Source organism: Emydura macquarii, unplaced genomic scaffold (assembly GCF_026122565.2).
Source record: "Emydura macquarii macquarii isolate MOO-44397 ecotype Brisbane River unplaced genomic scaffold, CSIRO-AGI_Emac_v2 contig_67, whole genome shotgun sequence".
In the NCBI taxonomy this organism is placed as follows: domain Eukaryota; kingdom Metazoa; phylum Chordata; order Testudines; family Chelidae; genus Emydura; species Emydura macquarii.
The window spans coordinates 4,601,462-4,620,702 of record NW_027130204.1 but is presented as its reverse complement, the minus strand read 5'-3'; the positions used below and the strand labels follow the sequence as shown (position 1 = coordinate 4,620,702).

General features: G+C 49.3%; 2 protein-coding genes across 2 annotated transcripts in view; one reads left to right on the top strand and one right to left on the bottom strand.

Moving 5' to 3' along the window:
• Window positions 1-2,495: 2,495 nt before the first annotated feature.
• Window positions 2,496-19,241, top strand: part of CALY (calcyon neuron specific vesicular protein) — a 61,814-nt gene continuing 45,068 nt past the window's right edge. The window contains exon 1 of the mRNA XM_067538745.1: window positions 2,496-2,514. The gene's annotated coding sequence lies outside the window, so the exon portion shown is untranslated. The remainder of the gene's footprint in view (window positions 2,515-19,241) is intronic.
• Window positions 8,634-17,575, bottom strand: PRAP1 (proline rich acidic protein 1). Its single transcript, XM_067530502.1, has 5 exons — window positions 17,523-17,575; window positions 14,858-14,912; window positions 11,945-12,003; window positions 8,991-9,091; window positions 8,634-8,899 (listed from the first exon to the last, which is right to left on the bottom strand). The coding sequence occupies exons 1-5, from the start codon at window positions 17,528-17,530 to the stop codon at window positions 8,706-8,708; spliced, it is 417 nt and encodes a 138-aa protein (XP_067386603.1). The 5' UTR covers window positions 17,531-17,575; the 3' UTR covers window positions 8,634-8,705.

Here is a 19,241-nt window from a genome sequence, read left to right as displayed (position 1 = left end):
TGAGCATGACCAGCCTTTACATTCAGGCAACGCACACGCACCTTGACAATAGCTCCACTGACCAGCACTTTCACAGCTACAACAATGCACAACACAGCCCTGGAACAGCCACACATTTCCTTGTTTAGCTGTCTGCCTACTCCCAGTGGTGGCTGGTGCGTTAGACACATGATAAAAGGAGGGCCAATGTTAACTATTTACTACACAACTTACAAAACCAACACGATCATAAATAATGCATTTTAAATAGCAAATAATAATAAATAAACAGGCATTCGGTCACTGTTACACCATATCATTTTAAATAGGTAAATGGACATTTCTCCTGGATAGAACATTTCAGGTCCACCTCAGCAAAAGATAATTCCGCCATCAACGTTGCATTTTCAGGAACAACTTTTGGTTCAAACCTGTCTTTCTGCAATGTAGTAAATTGAGCAATCTGCCCATGAGGTGTATTAGTAACCATTGATATTGTGACCAGCAGCTGCCCCTCCAACCTGCCACAAACCAGTGCTGAACCTATCTGGGTATCCTCAGAGGCATTAATATCTCCATAGTTTACCACACTCCTTTTTCTCAGCTGATCCACATGTCGGCACTCAACCCTGCCATCCCCCAGAATTACTGTGTAGGACACTGGTCCTGTGACATCTTGAATGATATCCAGCAGTAAAACTATATTCTTTAGCATATTTGTCATGTTTGCTGCTTTTGGCTTCTGTTGTTTTGGCTGTATTTTTCCCATTAAGTATGGATGGATAAGGGCTAACCTTGGCCTTCGGTTCCTTCCCATTAACGTCTCTGCTGGGAACAGGCCTGTGATTGACTGCAATGTTATCTGACAATTAAACAGGTAATGAGCCACTTTCATCTCTATAGTACCTCCAGCTATTCTTTTAATACCCTCTTTAAATGACTGAATTGCCTATTCGGCTAACCCATTGGATGATGGATGATAAGACGCCATTGTACTGTGCTGAATGCTGTTTTGCTTCATGAATTTTTGAAATTCCTTGCTAGTAAAAGAACTTCCATTATCTGATACACACTTTCTGTGTAAACCATGGATACCAAAAGTGGTCCTTAGTTTTTTTTATGGTGGCTTTGCTAGTGGATGAATCCATGAGCTAGATGTCTACCCATTTGGAATATGCATCCAATAGTACTAAAAATATTTTCCCCAGGAATCACTGTGTACTCTCCTCCACCACTCCCAAGGATGACATGGATCTGCAATAGAAGCTTTGTGTCTCTCTTGACAGATACAACAGGATTGTATCTCACTCTCAATATCAGTATCCCTCTTTGGCCAGCCCGTGTAACTCTGGGCTAACCCTTTCATTTAGCCATCCCTGGGTGTGCGTGATGTAGCTCATCCATTATTACATCATGTCCTTGCTTTGGAATGATGACCTGTGCTCATAATATACATCTGGCTTGCACATTAAGTTCACTGAATCACTTATAATAAGGTGTGAGCTCCTGATGCACTGTAGTCTGGGGTCATCCTCTTAGCACAAACTTGAACTTTTGTGAATAGTGGCTCTACACTAGTCCATGATTTTAGCTGTAACACTGTTACTAGAGGTGTGTCAAGATAGTCCATTAGTAACACTGTCTCTTCATGTTTGTCTTTTTCATATGTCTCCGGTAAAGGCAAATGGCTTAAAGCATCTGCATTCCTCAGCTTCTTCCCAGCTTTGTATACAATGGCATATTCATAGGCTCTTAATGTCACTGCCTGGTTTTGGATTCAGGATAATGCCATCTGTGGCACAGCCTTCTTCTCATTAATCAATGAGATCAGGAGCTTCTGATCGGTGCAATTTGCAAACCTATGCTCATACATATATCTGTGAAACTTCTGCACCCATAAATAACAGCTAATCCTTCTCTCACTGACAGTGAATAATTATGTTCAGCAGAAGACAGGAACTGGGATACAAATCCAGCTGGTTTCTCTGACCCATCCTTCATCCGATGAGCTAGGATGGCTCTAGTTCCATAAGGAGATGGAAGTCAAAATCAGTTCTTGGTCAGCTTGATAATGGATCAGGACTTCTGGGGACTGCAGCATAGTTAGAATCCTGAAACACTTGTTCCTGAGCTGAACCAATACCATTTAACCCCCTTTTAAAATAACATGTACAGAGGTGTGACCTTGGACTAGGCCCAGAAGCCCCCTGCTGGAGGCCTCAGGGTCTTGCCACACCCAACCCAGGAAAGGAGCAATAGAGGAGTCCTCCAAGCAGCCTAGAGTGGCTGCAGGGGAAGTAGCCAGTCAAAGAGGCTGCAGGGAGCAGCCAATCAGGGCCCAGGAGGGCCATATAAAAAGGAGCTACAGAGCCAGAGACAGTCAGTTTCTTGCTGGAACTACAGGAATGCAGGTGGTGTGCCTGGTTGGCCAAAGGGAACTGCAGCACCATGGACAGTTCAGTGCTGGCAGGGACTGGGGAGAGCAAGGAAGAGCTTCTGGCTGGCTGCTAGGCCTGAACATGAAAGAGCCTTGAGGTAAGGGTGATGCATTGGTGAAGACTGGGGCTGTGGGGAAGTGGCCCAGGGACCTGAAAACAGTTTTGTTAATGGGACATGGTGGCATATGGCTGCTCTTCTTAGGGTCCTTGGGGTGGGAACTGAAGTAGTGGGCAGGCCAGGGTTCCCTCATAGGTCACTGGGGAAGTGGCCTACAATTGGACATGGATGATCCCACAGAAGGGGATCTGAACTACTTAGTGGCCCAGCTGGAGAGCTGGGACAAGAACAGACCAGAGAGGGTGAAATCATTGCCTCCCAAGAGGAAGCCCTGGGGGTATGGCTTGATACCAGGGCCAGGACTGGTTTAAAGATGACAGAAACACTTGACCAGAAGGGGTGCTCCTGAGAGGTGGGTGTTTTGCTGTTACAAGAGGCATTAGCAGTGTTGATAAGTTTGGCAAAAACTTACTGTAGTAGTTCACTAAGCCTTCAGCTCTGAAATATTTGTAGATGCAGGAGCATCCCAAATTACTTTGACTTTATATCTCACTGGATGTAGCCTCAGGGCATCCACTTTATAACCCAAGTATACTACGTCATGTGCCAGGAGGGAACACTTACCCTTTTTAGGTTCAGGTCTGCTTCCTTTAGCCTGTTTAGCACCTCTGCTAAATGCTGTGCTCTGCAGAGGTGGACGGTTCGTATTTTAGGATCTCAGTGCTGAGAAGGAACAACCGGACAAAGGAATACCCAAACAAGGATTTATTTAGCCACAGTAGTTAGTGTTATCTGAGCAGCAACAACACTTAGCAATCAGTACCTGAGGGCCCATGAGTGCTAAGGCTACAGACTGAGAGGTATTATGAGTATGCCACAATCTACTCAAGTGGGAAAGAAGGCGCTTACCAGCACTAGGGCGAGGAGGCCCATTCTTTGCCCTATAAGCAAGTTGCAACCAGAGAGCCAACCTGCCCAGGGCATCTGCTAGTACCTCGACTGATCCACGGAGAGCCTCAAGCAGAACGGTGCCTAGGGGTCCCTACATACCCCTCTTCTCCCTAACTCTAGCAATAAGTTTGCCGGCTACTGATTACGTATATCTCAATCCACTTAAGGATTGGGCCTTAACACTTGGTTTCTGTTAATCTATTGGCTATTAGCCAGGGGCATTCGGGACTTTTCATCCAAAAGCTGTGGTTAGTTGTTTATAGTTAAAGTTATCTTTACAGTTGGTCTAAGCATCCATACAGCTGATCTAAGCAAAAAGTTTTTATTAATCTAAGCAAATTCTATGCTATTTTCATCCTGAGGATATTTTTAGGCCCCGGAGATAGTTCCTTTTATCTTCTAGGGGTTTTCCAAAGGACCAGGCCAAATCTAGCCCTCAGGAGGCCTTAGCATTGCTCATAAAGTCTACTCTGGATTTCAGGGCCTAGTCCTGCCAAGCTAAGCTGTTTTCACATTACTGCATTTGTAGGGTGTGCAAGAGTATTGTAAGTGTTCTGTGTCTGTGGCAGCTGTATTTAGTACGTAATCCAGATATATTGCCACACGTGGAACTCCCTGAATCATTCCCTCCATGGGTCTTTGGAAAATAGCAGGGGCTGAGGACACATCAAAAGGCAACCAATTATAGTTAAACAACCGTTTGTGAGTATTTACACAGACAAACTGCGTGGACTCTTCTTCCAGGATGATCAGTTGGTAAGCACGGCTCATGTCTAACTCTGTGGACAACTGCTGCCTTCCTGCTAAAACTGCAAACAGAACAAGATCCAATTCCAAAAACTGAGGATCTAAGTGTGAGACTCTACTTACAGTTAACTTATAGTTACCACGTATGCATATGGAACCATCTGGCATCAACGCTGGTGGTGCAGCCCATTCAAAAAAACTGTACCAGGTCAAAAATACCAGTTGCCTGTAAATTCAACTCAATTTCAACTTTTTGATTCATGGCAAAGGGTACAGATCTAGGCTTAAAATAACAAGATGTGACACTTGGGATTACATAAATTTTTAGCAGTAGTGCCTTTTAAGTGTCCAGTTCATCTTCAAATACTTCCTTATATTAGTTTTCAGAACTAGAGCATGTTCTGATTTCAAGTAATGCACTTTTCCTTTTCAGTTCATAGAATCGTAGAAGATCAGGGTTGCAAGAGACCTCAGGAGGTCATCTAGTCCAATCCTCTGCTCAAAGCAGGATCAACTAATTCCAACTAACAGGACCAATGGTTCAGTCAGCCAAACATCCTTACTGAGTAATTTAGAGCTAATGCCTGCACCACTAACAAAGGCAGATATCTATCTTGACTCTGGTGGCAAACCTTCACATTGGTGTTTCTCAGTATCTTTACTACTCTGTGTAGATATATAATTGTATCCTACATTTCTGCAATCAAGGTGGTTCACTATCTATCCACAAGGTCTCACATACTTCCTGGTTCATAATAGTCATGCTGCATCCTACGTCAAGCTCAAATCGTACTTTTTTTCATTTACAGTCAATCCAATATGAATGCTTTAGGGATATTTGTTTCCATAATGCTATAGATAGTATAAGCTACTTCCTCCTCCAGTATATAGAAAGTACCATGGTTATGAGGCTGCTTTTTATCATGGTTTTGTGAGTTTACTTTCTTGGTTTTGTTTTGACACATTCTTCGAATGTGCCCAGTACATCTGCAAACGTGACATTTTTCATTTTTAAATCGGCAAACCATTGGCATGTATTTGCCTTCACAGTGGTAACACTCTGCCAAAACAATGGCGCTATATCCTCCTCCAGGCAGTGGCCTGCTTCAAGGAGAAGCGCCTGGCCCTTGAAGCTGAAAAGAGAGGGAGGGAAGGAAGGAAAAAGAGAACTTTCTACCAGCTGGCAGTTGATCCACTAGGAAATGTCTGTACCTATTGCAGGTGAATCTTTGGGTCCAGGATTGGACTCCTGAGTCATCTCAGGACTCAGATGTAAATCCATGGTAGAGACCATCCTCATATCAAGGGATTGCTGCTGGTAACACTCTCTTCTAGCTGATTGTATCTGTTTCGCAGGCTGCCTTGCAATTTTGTGCACAGTACCATGTGTTTCCTGCATGCTTTTTCCATCTCTCCAGGCTCTTGTGGCTTGTTTGTAAATCCTGTACATTTTTATTTGCAGATTCCATAGACTGAGCCAATTTCAGAGCTGTTTCAAATGTTAACTGTGGTTCAGACAATAATCTCTTTAGCATTTCTTCATCATTAATTCTGCAAATTAATCTGTCTCTTACCATTTGTGTCAGACTCGCACCATAATTACAATCCTGAGAGAGCTTCCTCAGTTCTGCCACAAATTCTCTTACTGTCTCCCTGGATTTCCTCTGCCAAGAGCTAAACTAAAATTGTTCTACCAAATCGCTGGGTGTTGGGCTAAAACAGATTTACGAGTTCATGAAAAGTTTTAGCTCCAGGCTTTTCAGGGGCTAACTGACTTCTCATTAACCTGAAATCCTGGCCCCTACACTACTTAGTATGATAGCATTTGTCTCACCTTCAGTTGTCCTATCAAGCAGTGAAAGTAGAAGATAAATTGAAAAAAATTTCATCCCAAGTGTGGGGTTGTGAATTAAATGGTGAAATAGGGGAAAATAGCCACAACTTCTGGGACTGTGTTGGTAAGAGTGTATAGGCCTTGCTTACAGAGAACTTCCCCAGCCAATTTCTTTCTTCCCCTCTTTTGCTCTTGTGAGGTCATATGTTGTAGTACAAACCAGACGTGCGCCAACATGTCTCTTTATTCAGGAAGCATGCATGCATCTTGGCAATAGCACCACGCTTTCACGGTTCCAACAACATACAACACAGCCCTGAAACAGCCACACATTTCTTTGTTTAAATCCCTGCCTCCTCCCGCCTGTGGCTGGTTTATTAGGCACATTAGAACAAGCTAGATATTCCTTCTATTCCTGCCCTTGCATCAGTCACCAACCCTCACCCTACTGCTCTCACCCCTATCTTGCTCTCCTTTGGCCAGGACAGCCCTAAGCACACTGCACTCTGCTGGATGGCCAGGCAAGATGGAAGCAGCTCCCCCGTGCCCCACGGATGGGTCAGTGGGGCTAAGCAATTACAGGCCCAGCAAGCACAGCCAAGGGCCAGTGAAGGCTAAGTGGGATGGGGGCACTCCCCCAGCAATAGGGCTGCCAGTTGTGCATGCTGCATGGGCCTGTCAGCTTCTCCCTGCTCTATGGGCCACACTCTGCTTGTGCAGAAACAGGGTCTGGTTTCAGACCAGCAGGACGGCCGAGCTGGGGGCAGCCAGTTACAAGGCGTTGGCCAAGGTCATGGGATGCCCTGGCAGAGACCCCCCCCCCCCCCCCAACGCATCATGCAACAGACATATGCATGCTGGCTTCACTAGAGCTCACACGTGTATGCGCGCACACATGCACATTGATTCACTAAGTCGCATACACACACTGACTTCGCTATATCACGCACAAATGACTTCACTATGTCTCATTTCCTTTCTCACACATGCATGCACAGGGACTTCGCTGCAACTTACACGCACACTGATCACTGCATCTCATGTACACACACGCACATAGTGACTCACTAAATTACGCATGCACACACCCTCAGGCACAGGGATTTCAGTAAATCTCCCACACGCACGCTAACTTCACTACATCTCCCACATATACACAAACTCTTTACTGTGTAGGAGTGTCTAATAAATCACTGCCAGAATTTCTTGTGAAGCAAGTGACTGGCTCTGGCAGCTATTGCTGCTGGGACTCAGCCCTTGCAGAGGGGGGCAGTCAGAACAGCAATGAATAGGGCAATGGAAAGCATTGTGTGGGGTGTTCAGTCCTGACTCCTTACGGGTTGTCCATCGCCAACACTGAGCCAGCCCTGGATCTGGTGCAAGAGTCTCTGAGACAGTGGCTGAGCAGGGTCTTAATTCAACGGGAGCTGGGCAGAATAATATAAACCCAGATAGACCAAACCAGAAGGGTGCAGATGTGTATTCGTTCATTTCTCTCCATCACCCTCTGCAGGGGGTTTAGATGCAGATGGTCCCATGGAGCCGAAGGCCATGGCCTAGAAGAGAACCAAAGATGCTAACCCAACCCCCATGCCCCTGCACGAGGGCTTCTGGGGCACCACCCTGCTCTCAGCCCAGCGGCAGCCCGTTATGGGGCCTGGCTCCCTCTGGAGGTGAGTGAGCACAGAGGGTAAAGGAAGAGACAACCCACCCCCAGCATCAGTTGGACTGGGCCCATTCTGCTCTGACTCAACCCTGATGAGCCCCGCAGTGAATAGGCATTGCTCATCCCAGCCCCATCCTGCCAGCGGGTAGCCCCAGGTGGTAACCTGGCAGAACAGGCCATTGGGCTAGGAGGAACCAGCGCTGAAAAGGGCCCCATTGGTTCCTGGCTGCCCTTCGGCTTACGAGGTGTCCTCTGGCTGTGACCAGAGGCACAGACTATGGCCCCAGGGCCCTGAGGAGAGGGCTAGACAGTGTGGGAGAGTCCACAGCAAGGGGGAGAGTGAATGTGTGGGGTGCATGGTGTGTGGGGGCGCACAGTTTGGGGGAGGAGTGCACCACGTGGAAGGAAAGGACTGGCCTGGATCAGCCATGGGTGTCTAACTGCAGTATAGACATACCCAATCCCCAAGTCTGGGGGAGGCATTCGGCACCCAGAGGCTGCCAGCGTGCTGTGGGTGCATGCTGATTCCAGGGCTGCTCTGGCTCTTAGCTGCCACGAATCTGCATGCAGCTATAATTCAGCACAAAGGAATGACAGCTGCAAGCTGGTTCCCTGCCTAGTGCGGTGCTAGAACAAATGCTTCTCATAGCCCCATGCTGGGGTCACGGCTCGATCAGTGGAGCTGTCTGGCATTTCTCAGCCCCCATGGCGCTCAGGAAAGTGTAGGTTTCATGAGGCTTGTCCTGCCAAGAGCCCTCAGCCAGCAGACCATCTTCCCCAGACCACCTTCCCTTCTCAGCTCACTGCCGCCAACAGTGAGAGCTCATTTTGAAGCCTGACCCAGCCTGAAACCATAGCCCTCTCCTTAGCAAAGACAGGGTGCGGTGGGGAGGGAGGGGCTGGGACACCCACTGCCCAGGGAAGGAAAGGGCCAAGGAAACACAAAGCCAAGGAGAGGGAGTCGTGGGGGCACACAGCGCAGCCCCCTCTTCCTTTATTCTTGGTGAGCAGACAGGATCAAATCTCCTCCCCTTAGCCATGGTAGAGATGGTCTCTGTCTTCTTCTGGGCCACTGACCACTTCCTCATACAGTGCTGCTGTCTGCCTGGGGGCTTCCACTTCCAAAGCAGCATCTGGGGGGTGGTAGATGTGGTCTCGGTCTTCCTCTGGCACTGCTGCAGACTTGGCATCCAGTGGAGCTGGCGGGGCTCCAGCGCTCCAGGCCGCTGCAAACGGAGGAGGCAGGGAGAGCGTTAACTTTCTGGGCGTGCTGAGGATGCTATCAGGGGAAGGAGTGTCATCCTCCAGCTCGCTTACCACTTCCGCCTTGACCATCACGAGACAACTGCTTCATTCCGGGATCAATATCGAGTTTTTCCTCCACCACTGGTGGCTCGATTGCTCTTATGCCAAGAATACTGGAAAAAGAAATATTAATAATAATAACAGCTAACTCTTATATAGCCCTTTTCATCTGGGCTTTACAAAGAAAGTCAGCTTCGTTGTCCCCAGCTGGGGAAACTGAGGCATAGAGAGGGGAAGTGACTTGCCCAAGGTCACCGGACCTGCCAGTGGAAGAGCTTGGAATAGATGCCAGATCTCCTGACTCCCAGTGCACGTCTCTGGCCTTGTAATCCCACCACCACCACCCCAGTTTCAGCCAGGAAATCCCAAGCCACATAAATCATTAGCCTCATTAGATTTTTAAAACTCTTTTTGCAGGAACATTTCACCAAAGATTCTCTTAGAAGAGACCAGGTTCCTTCCCTAGACCTCTGCACATTGGTGAGTCCCCACACACGACCAGAACCAGCCTTGCTGCCCCGATAGGACCATGTCCCAGTTCCTAATGGCCATGTGACCTTCCCTCACCGCTGTGACTGGATAGGAGTAAAGCGGGATGCATTATTCATTGAGAACAATATTAGATGCCCCAGAATTCACTTGCATGGTCCAGGATTAGCACTAATGATTATTTTGCCTAATATGCTATTCCCTGCATCACTTGGTTGGCAATTTTCACACTAGTCATTCAATGCTGTTTTTTATTCGCAATAGGTGATTGAATAGCTAAGTCCTTCTCCCTGATGATACTGAAACCTATTAAACAGGAGAATAAAGAGTAGCCAATAATGAGTGTTGGGCCAAATAACTATTAGTACTACAACTGATGAGTATTTCAAGACTGAGGAAACCTTTCCATGGAAACCCAGTAGTCATCTGAATTCTTGCAACGAAAGAACAAATACTAAAACTTGGAAAACATGAGTAATGTTTGTGTAGCAGAGACTTACACTTGGGATTTGGCTTCTTAAATTCATGAACGAGGGTTTTCATGACACAGCACTTAATTATAACCATGAGAGAATTCAAAAGGCAAAATGCTGACCAGGGAATTAATGCTGGGCCAGTACCAGATACACCCACATTTTCATTCAAGCTGATTGCTCCAGTGATGCTTGTGAAAAACAAAAATGCTACGGAGAAAGAGTATTTTCTCCACATAGTAAAACAGACTGTCTGTTTAGGCCTTTGGTGAATTTGGCCTAATATCTCTATTGTTAAATACATTCTGATTTCTCAAGGGCACCCCTTTAAAGAGGCCTCTACTCCACCTCTTATTTTGTGCTTGCATCAGATTGTATGTATAAATAACAGATTTAGACTTTTTCTTAGCTACTTGGCAGATACAGATAGGGAGTGGAACATTCTGCCACTTTATTAATAAATATATATAAATCTGTCCCTGAATATCACAGTCACCAGGAAGCTCTCCATTATGTCCATGAATTTAAACAGAGTAACCATTTCCTTCATTATGTGAAGGTTTTAAAGGCATAGATGGAGTCAGAGAGGCAGAAAAGAGGTGATTGGCTCATCAGGAATCAGTCTGAGAGACCTTCAGATGTGATGTGGTTGACTGAAGCCTTAGTTTCTGCTAAACTATTATTTTGGCACCGAAGCCAATTAGGAGACAGTTAGTTGCATATTTGATCTAATTTGTTCCAGAACTCAATACACTCCTGTGGTCCTGTGGAGTGGTAAATAGTTGAAATTTATTGACATCATGACTGTTTTCAGTTAATCACAAGCCAGGGTTTTCTGCTTTTATAGTGATTACCATTTAAAAGTATGCCTTTGGCAACAGACCCCACCTGGTCACAACTGCTATTTTTGCATTGGAAATGGAAGAGAAAACAGTGGCATCCCGGATACTACTGTGTGGCAACTGTTGGCAAATCTACTAACATTGGCATGGAATACCACTGGAGTGTGTTGAAAACTTTTGGCAAATAAACACCAAAAACCAAAATCATTCTTTTAAAACTTCCTGCAAATTGTTTTGTTTTTTTCGTGGGGGAACTAAAACACTTTTTTTTTTCCTTTTCTAAAACCATTTTCAGTAAACAATGCTGGTACTGAAAACATTGGGTTTTTTCAATGGGGAAAAAATGGGAAATTTTAGTGAAAGTGAAATTTTTCCTTGACCATTTTCATTTTTAACAAAAGCCATTTTTTGGCAATGTTACTTTGCACTGCAAAAGTTTTATCTCACTCTAAACAACACTATGTAACCGCAGATCCTCTATGGGACAACTAACAAACAATTGGGAATATGGCCAAATGGAAAGCAATTACTAACACCCCCCCACCACTACCCCAAGGCCTGAGCCTCACTCATTTTTGCGTGTCTAAGGAAAATCTTGGCTTGCCTGAGAATTCCCTCCACCACAAGATGAGATTCAGGCTAGATGATTTCTGAATCCATGAAGAACATGTCAGATATTCATTCAAAAAGAAAATACAGAATTTCTTATGCATTTTAGCAAGGCGTGCTCCCTCCTGACTGGGGTTTTTGCACAGTTTCCAGGCCTCCACAGCTCCTCCTGCCAGACCCTGAGTGCCTTCTTGCCTCCCTGGGTTGTGGGGACTTCTCCACCTTTTTCTGGATGTAGCTCCCAAAGCCTGGGATTTTGCATCACCGGAAGTGGGGGAATTGCATTCATCTCCCCAGGAAATCCACTCAACATTGTTTACCCCAAAAGTCCATTCATGTCTGGCTCATTGTTCAATACAGTTCTCAGCAGTTCATGACACTTCCCACGTTCACATCCCATCACCCCCTAGAAAGAGGTTTGTTTCAATCCTGGCCCACAATAATATATAACCTTTGCATTTAATACAGTGGAGCCCAAAGATGATTCAACTTAAGGTTTTTCAAGGATAGTGCAAGAAATTGCCATATAGTCACAGTGATGACACCATCTTACATTTGCTTCTCAATGTCCTGGTCCAGTGAACCCTGCATTTCTTTGACTTCTTTCAGAACCTGAAACCAAAGAGCAAATCAGCACAAGGTGACTTTCCCTGACTATCCCCCTTCAGTGGGTAGCTAATGGCCTTAGGTGGGCAGAAAGACAAGCTCCATTGCCAGGAAGCAAACCCCTCCTGTGTCCTCTGCCATGGCCAGCAGCCTTGGGCTTCACTGTGAAATAATCCAGTCTCTGAAGCAACAGTGAGTGACACAGTAGGTCCCAAAGTGCTGGACTAGGCAGGGCAGCAACAGTGAAACTTCTTGTCCCATTGCACTGCGAGGATGACCGATGCACAAAGGGGCTGAAGAACCTATTCAAGGTTGCACAGAGCCAGGAACAAAACATACCTTTCCTAGCCTCCCAGCCTGGAGTTCAGCCTGTGTACCCAGTCCTGCCTTGCCATTACAGCAGTGCAGTGCAGGGCCATCCGCCAGCAGCAGCGGCAGCTCAGGTGATGGAGATAGCTGCATTTCCAATGACACTTCAAAGCCATGCAGTGGGGAGCAATCCAGAGGGGCATTGTGTGGTGCAGTGGAACTGCTGGATCTCATTGAGGGTCAGGGGGTGGGCAGAAGATGGAATAAGTGGGACACTGGGTATGTTTGGTTGTTTTATGGTAGGGCCTCGAAAGTCAGGGCAGTAGAATATGCAGCAGTGTGTAAGGACCAGATGGGGGTGTCCACGTGCACCAGCACAGCAGAGGTAACTTGCATGCCTTCCCACCTCATCCCTTGAGCCAGCAGCCAGTACCCTAAGTCAGTTAGGTGCTTTTGAAAATGTTCCCCTTGATCTCCTCGGCAGAGCAGGTCTTTCAGGCACTGTAAGACCCAGTAAAGGGGCTTTGGTGTAAATGAGAATCTGGCTCATTGGATGTTAGTGGGGTGAGTGGAGAGAGTGTGTTGCTCATACATTCAGTGGGTGAGCAAGAGGCAAAGGCCAGGAAAAGCAGCTACCAACATGGTGATATCCGGCAGCCATCCCGTGCACATTCCCTGGCTTGGGGAACTCCCCCAGTGTCAGCTCCCCTGATTGGCATGGGCAGGAGGCTGCTACACCCTCCCACACACAGACGTGGGACCACATCTGTGCCTTCTGCAAGCAGTGCCCCTGTATGATAGGGCATTTGCCCCATGCTGGAAAGGAAGGGGTTAAAAGCAGCCTAGGTAGGCTGCGCAGAGAGCAGCCAGTCGGAGATTGGCCACTCCACGTAGCCTATCAGGGCCCAGCAGGCTCACCTAAAAGGGAGCTGCAGGGCTAGAGCCAGTCAGTTGCTGCAGAAGTCCCAAGGAGAGAGGACTGTGCTCCTGAAGGGCTGTAGGAAGGTAGCACTTTGGACAGAGTTGTTGCTGGCAGGGACTGGGAGAGCAAGAGGCAGCTGCTGGTGGCTGCTGGGGCTTGTGGGCTGGAGGCTGTGAGAAAAGGGCGAAGATGGTGCTGGGGTTGTGGGGAAGTAGTCCAGGGAACTGAAGCTGTATTGGTGGAGAAGTTTAAGAAGAGGAAGCAGGTGGCTGCTATCTATAGGGTCCCTGGGCTGGGACCCGGTGTAGTGGGTGTGCCTGGGTCCCCTGCACTCATCCCTGGGGAAGTGGCTGGACTATGGATTGAGATACCCCCACCCGTGCGTGGGGAAAACAGGGATGGTGGCATGGCTGGAGGTCCAAGTCATAAAATGGCTGCTGTGGTTCCTGGGCTGAGACAGGTGTGCAAGTGGAGAAGGCAGCAGGAAGAGCACCTCCAGGAGAGGGTGTGCCAGCTGGAAGAGCTAATACCTGAGGTGACCGGGGCCGGCACTGCTCTGGTGAGTGAAGGCTGTCACATCCTGGCTCCCCATTTGTTTCAGGGCCCTGTACAAAACCGCCTCTAGTTTCTCACTCTGGCTTCCTCTGCTAGGGCCCTCTGGGTTAGGAAATTCTGCTGCTGATTGAGGGCTGGTGCTAGAGGGACCTGGTCTCACAGGACAGAGAGTGCTGACTGGCTGTATGAGAATGGGAGGCCCAAACCCAAATGCTGTTCTGAAAATGCTGGGGCAGAGCAAAAGCTGAACCTGGGGCAGACCCTCCCTCAAAAGTGGTGCCAATCAGTGGAACCAGGCACTGGGACCTGAACACTCCTGAGCCCTGGTGACCTTTGATTCTGCGTCCAAGCTTTGTACAGGGCCCTGAATGAGCGGGGAGCCAGGGCATGACAGCGTTCACTAGAGTAAATGGTGGGTTCTCTGTAACTCAGTCTTTAAATCAAGACTTCAGTAACTCAGCCAGAGGTCAGGGGTCTATTACAGGAATGGGTGGGTGAGGTTCTGTGGCCTGTGTTGTGCGGGAGGTCAGACAAGATGATCATGATGGTCCCTTCTGACCTGACAATCTAGGAGTCGGAGAGCAAGAGCTAAGGTCATTCTACTTCCCACTGCTGCCTTGAGCCCTGCTCCTGTGAGTCACAGCCCTCGCTCACCGACTTGGTGATTCAGAGTGGCAAAGATGTTAAGAGGAGTATACTGCATTCAGAGGTGCACTGCTTGCCCCACATGCTTTAGCAGAAATATCAGAGCTAAACAACAAATGCACCGCAGATAGCAGCAGGGTTGTAAGACAATAGGGGCTGGAAAGGCATGACCGTTATATCCCTGGTTCATATGGGAATGCATCAGTTCAGGGTCCTAGTGGGGCTTGGCACAGAGGATGTTGTTCCTATTATCAGCTCCATTACCTTGAGCCAGCTGGATGGGGGAAGAAATTGCACATCCTCCTGATCTATGGTGTGGGCTCCCAGGGCTGTTACTTCAAAGCAGTGCCTTAGCCTATTGCAAGCATGCTGGGGCTGTGATCGGGGAGCTCAACAGACAGAACTAAGAGGAGTTCACCGCAGACCTACCTGGGCTGTGCTGTCCACTCGAAGAAGAGCAGCCACGCCAATGACCATGACAAACCTGCAAGGATTCACAGAAGGAGAAGGTTTGTTTTTGCAAAACAAATCCATCAGCGCTGCACTTGCAGCACAGCTTAGTCTGTCTGTCTGCTCCACTGGCTTCCAGTAAACAGGTTCAGACCCTAAGTCCTAGGACTATTACTCTTTCCAGCAGCGCTCCCCAGTATGGCTGACTGGTAATATAGAGCTGCAATTGGAATGCACTCTCCAAGTGTGTCTGGGGAGATTGCCTCCTGCTGAAAGAGGTTTGCAATGTGGGCTTTGGTTGCAACTCCATAGTGAAGGTTGTGTTGAGTTTCCACTTTTAAGCAGTGTGACCCTCTTTGAGTGTCTGCTGAACACAGCACAACTGCCTTCCTCAGAGCCACAGCCCAAGGGCTGGGAGGGAAGATGGACCTTTTAAGTACTTTAGAAGTAGTTTGTGCTGAGTTGCTATTCCTCTGAAATGGGCCCTTTGGGAAAACTGTCCTGGTGAGTCTGCCTTTTGTCACGTTTGCTAAAGAAGCACAGACCTCGTCTCCCCACCTTCAACCTCCGCCCCATAGACAGAACTGCTCAGACGCAGGGTGACCAAGCTGTGTAGGGGAGCGGTTTAGGGTGAGCACCCTGGTGGAAGCAGTTTGTGGAGAGCACCCTGGGGAAGCTGTTTAGGGTGACAACCCAGAGGCCAGAGGATTAGGGGGAGCACCGTGGGGCGGGAGGGGAAGACAGGAGTCCTGTAGAAAAGTTAGTCTGTGCTCATTTCATTAAAGATTGTCTCAAATGCACGTGTATAATGAGGGGGATGAATTAAGGTTGCACAAAGAAGGGCAGCCTTCACTCTAGCCTCTCCTAGCTTCTCAGAGCCTGGCTTTGCAGCCTTAATTCTTTAGGCATCGGCTGTGTGTGAGTAATAACAGCGAGACCTTGTCTGCCAGAGCTGGGCAGTGCAAGGCACATTCAGGCATTCCCTGGGTGAAAGCATGACCCAGCCCCTTGGCCTCTGCCTAGACTAGTGTCTGTTTAACTCCATTGAAGCCTTACGCTGGTGCTAGGCTAGCTGGCGAGGTGCAGAGCGTGAATCCCCGCGCCCAGCCCCAGGCAGAGCGCCGTCCTGTTCCCAACGGCGCCGACGGGGCAGGAGAGATTGGCAGGCCAGCCAAAGTTAACTGTGCTGGTGCCTCACGAGCCTGTGCAACCCACAGCCACCTCCCACTCTGAATAGCCCGCATGCCACGAGTTGAGCAGTGACAACTCGAGAGGCAAGAGGGTAAAATTGCTGCTGCTGCCCCAGTGGCGATGGGGGCAGAGGCTGGCAGCTCTATTGCTGCTACTTAGCTTTGCAGAAAGAGTCTAGAGGTTGAGGGAGAAGCTGGCCAGGAGCTAAACTCTGTGCTGTGGGCGTGGCTGTGTGAATACTCCCCCTGCCCTTTGTAACTGCAGACGTAACAGGCATCCTGACCAAAGGGCTAACGCAGCTGGCTGGTAAGGGTGAAGGCACACCTGTAACTCAGAGCCTCCTGTCTATGACCACCTAGCCCTGCCGCTGGCTGCATAGCCCAGCTGGTGCCAGGCAGGGACATCGGAGGGGAAATAGCGCTTGCCAGGACCTTGCTATTGATTGCCGGGCAGATTCCCATCCTAGCAGAGAAGCCACTGAGAATTCCTCCCCAACATCAGCGCACACTGCCCACGGTAACACACGGGGACACACATCTGGCCAGGGGCTAGTGACGCTCTCTCCTGTTGGAGGGATGGCCCCGAGTGGCAAAGCACCCCCAGTTCTGGGCCCTGCTCTAATTACCATCAGGCCACGGCAGGTACCTTTGCCATCAAGGCATGGGGACTGCACTGTCCCCTGCTGAGGCTGGCCTGGCCAGGGAGATGCCAGGAAGGCACATTCCCAGTGATCCTGGACCCTGATGTTGCAGGGGCTGAGCCCCTGTGGTGGTGACAAAGCAAGAGAGGCTGTCAGTCTCCAGCACACCGGGCACCAGCAGTTCGTCCCTTCCCTGCCTGAGCCCCCCGGAGGGGCAGTTCAGGGACACAGCAGCAGGGGGTCAGGAAGTCAGGTGTGGGTGGGCTTGGCTCTCTGATATGAACCCCCTCCCCTGACAGGAGAGCCAAGCCCCCTGAGGAAGCAGCTTTCCTGTCCCATCCTAGGACCAGGAGCCCAGAGTCTCAGTCCCAGGGAGGTTAGGACCAGCAGGGACCGGTCTTGACCATCTGGTGCAGCAATAAGGAGATTGCACAAAACCCTCCTCCCCCGCTCCCCGGTTTCATAATTAACGAATACATCTCCCGATTTTAGGGCCCATCTCCTGATTTGGGATCTGGCTTGTGATGGCTGCGCACTTGCCGCTGGGGCTGTTGTGGCCATGGCAGAGCTGTGCCTCTGGGGAGTTCTGGGTCCCCCTTTCCCTTGTGTGGACAAGGCCCCCAGAGCCCAGTGCTGTATGCCAGCCGGCCCCCAGCTGTGTGTCAAAAGCTGCCCAGCAGCCTCCAGAGAGACGTCACACCTGCTCTTCACCAGCCTCTTTCCCCATGACCTATTTGCCACCCTAGTGGCAGCTGGCCCCCAGCTGCTGTGGCCCAAACCAGTGCCACCCAGTACGGAAGGGAAGGGTCTTACCAGGCCATGTCTGTTTTCTCTGCCTGTGGCCGCTACAGAGAGCTCTGGTGGCTGGGCCAGTGTGTGGCAGCTGCTTGTTGCTTCCTGCCTTTTATGGCGCTGCAGGCTGTGCAGAGCGTCCAGAGTCCAGGACTGTCACAGGCCCTGATCCTGTGGGTGCTGGGTGCCCATCACTCCGCAGACACAGCACCGTGCAGCATCCGGCCTGTTACCCTTTGCTCCTTGGGGCTGGGCTCTGCATAGGGGAGTGTTCTGGTCCCCAGGGACAGTCTCCCTGCTCTGCCTTCCTGCCACACTAAGCAGCCTCCCTCTGCTCCTTTGGCAGAGTCACAATGAAGGAGCCTAAGGTATAGGTCCCTGCAGAGCGGGCGGTGGCTGTCTCGCAAGGAGGCAGCTGCCATTGCAGAGAGCCCTGGTGGAAATGGAAGGGCCCGCTCTGACTCAGACCAGCCCACACTCAGGGCTCTCCTCCCTCCACTGCAGGACACTGGACTGGGGGTCTATGTGGCTCTGAGAGCGCAGCTGGGCCTGAGCCCCTGGCTCTGTCTTTGAAGAGGGAAGAGAGATGCAGTTTGGCTTCCATTAATTATTCCACGATTAATTTCCATCTATTCATTAAGAGCAATTTTCTCAGCACAGGAGAAGTGAGATGGAGATTCTTCTGGCTGGACCTTTGGCATTGCACATGCTGCGGGGGGGCAGGGGCGGCACTGGTTTGAAAGGGCCAATGGTCATTTGCCATGAAATACTCTGATCCAAGAGCAAGATCTGAGGATCAGGATGGGAGGGATAGAAGATGTGTGAGAGGAATGGGGCAGGCGCCAGGCAGAAGGGATAGCAGCAAAAGAGGGGATGGGGCAGATAGGAGCAAAAGGGAAAGAATAGCATGTAATTTTAGACTGTCTCATAATGCAGCTGCACAAGGGGCAGAGTTAATCTTAAACCTGCCATTTCCTGTCTTCTCGGGGCTAGAGTTTGCTACCTTAATGTTCTTTGAGCATCTTTTTAAAAATAAATAAATAAGATGACTGATATTTGTGGAGTAATTAGTAGCTTCATCGGGGCTTTTAAGGCCATTTCTGGCATCCTGGCTTTGCAGCGCTGAGCGGGGGGAGGGGCTGCTCCAGTGTCAGGATTCAGTGACCAGTCGGGGCCGCTCTTGGTTTCCTCTCCATTTCTTTCCTCCCGCATGAGAATGTGGCTTTGATTGAAGTGGGGCGTCTCGGGGGGGACAATCTAACATTCTCAGGGAGAGGGTCTCGCCACTGTGTGGCTGCACGTTCAAATGGACATTGGAATGAAACAAGCCCCAGAGCCAGAGCTGGGGAAGTCAGAGGGGATGGTTCTGGTTCTGGCCATCCAGCCTGAGCTCTCATCTAGCACAGGCCAGAGAGCCCCCCACCTCCAACTCCTGCATAGGCCCAGGATACAGCACGTTTGGCTTGTACACCATGCAGCTCAGCAACAGCTCTGCGAGTCCTTTCTGGAGGCAGGGAGCTGGTCAGCCGTGGCCACTAGCAGGGAGTTCCCAGGCTCTGGACAGGAAGCCCAGTATCTCGGCCCAGGCACTCACTGGGTGCTACTGAAAAGTTTGGTCCCTGTGACTGTCCAAAGTCATACATGAGTCAACAGGAGACTGGGCAAGGCTCTCAGGCTGATGTACCAGTGGGGAGACCCAGGCCTGGAGCGGTGACATGACCAGTTCAAGGTTACATGGTG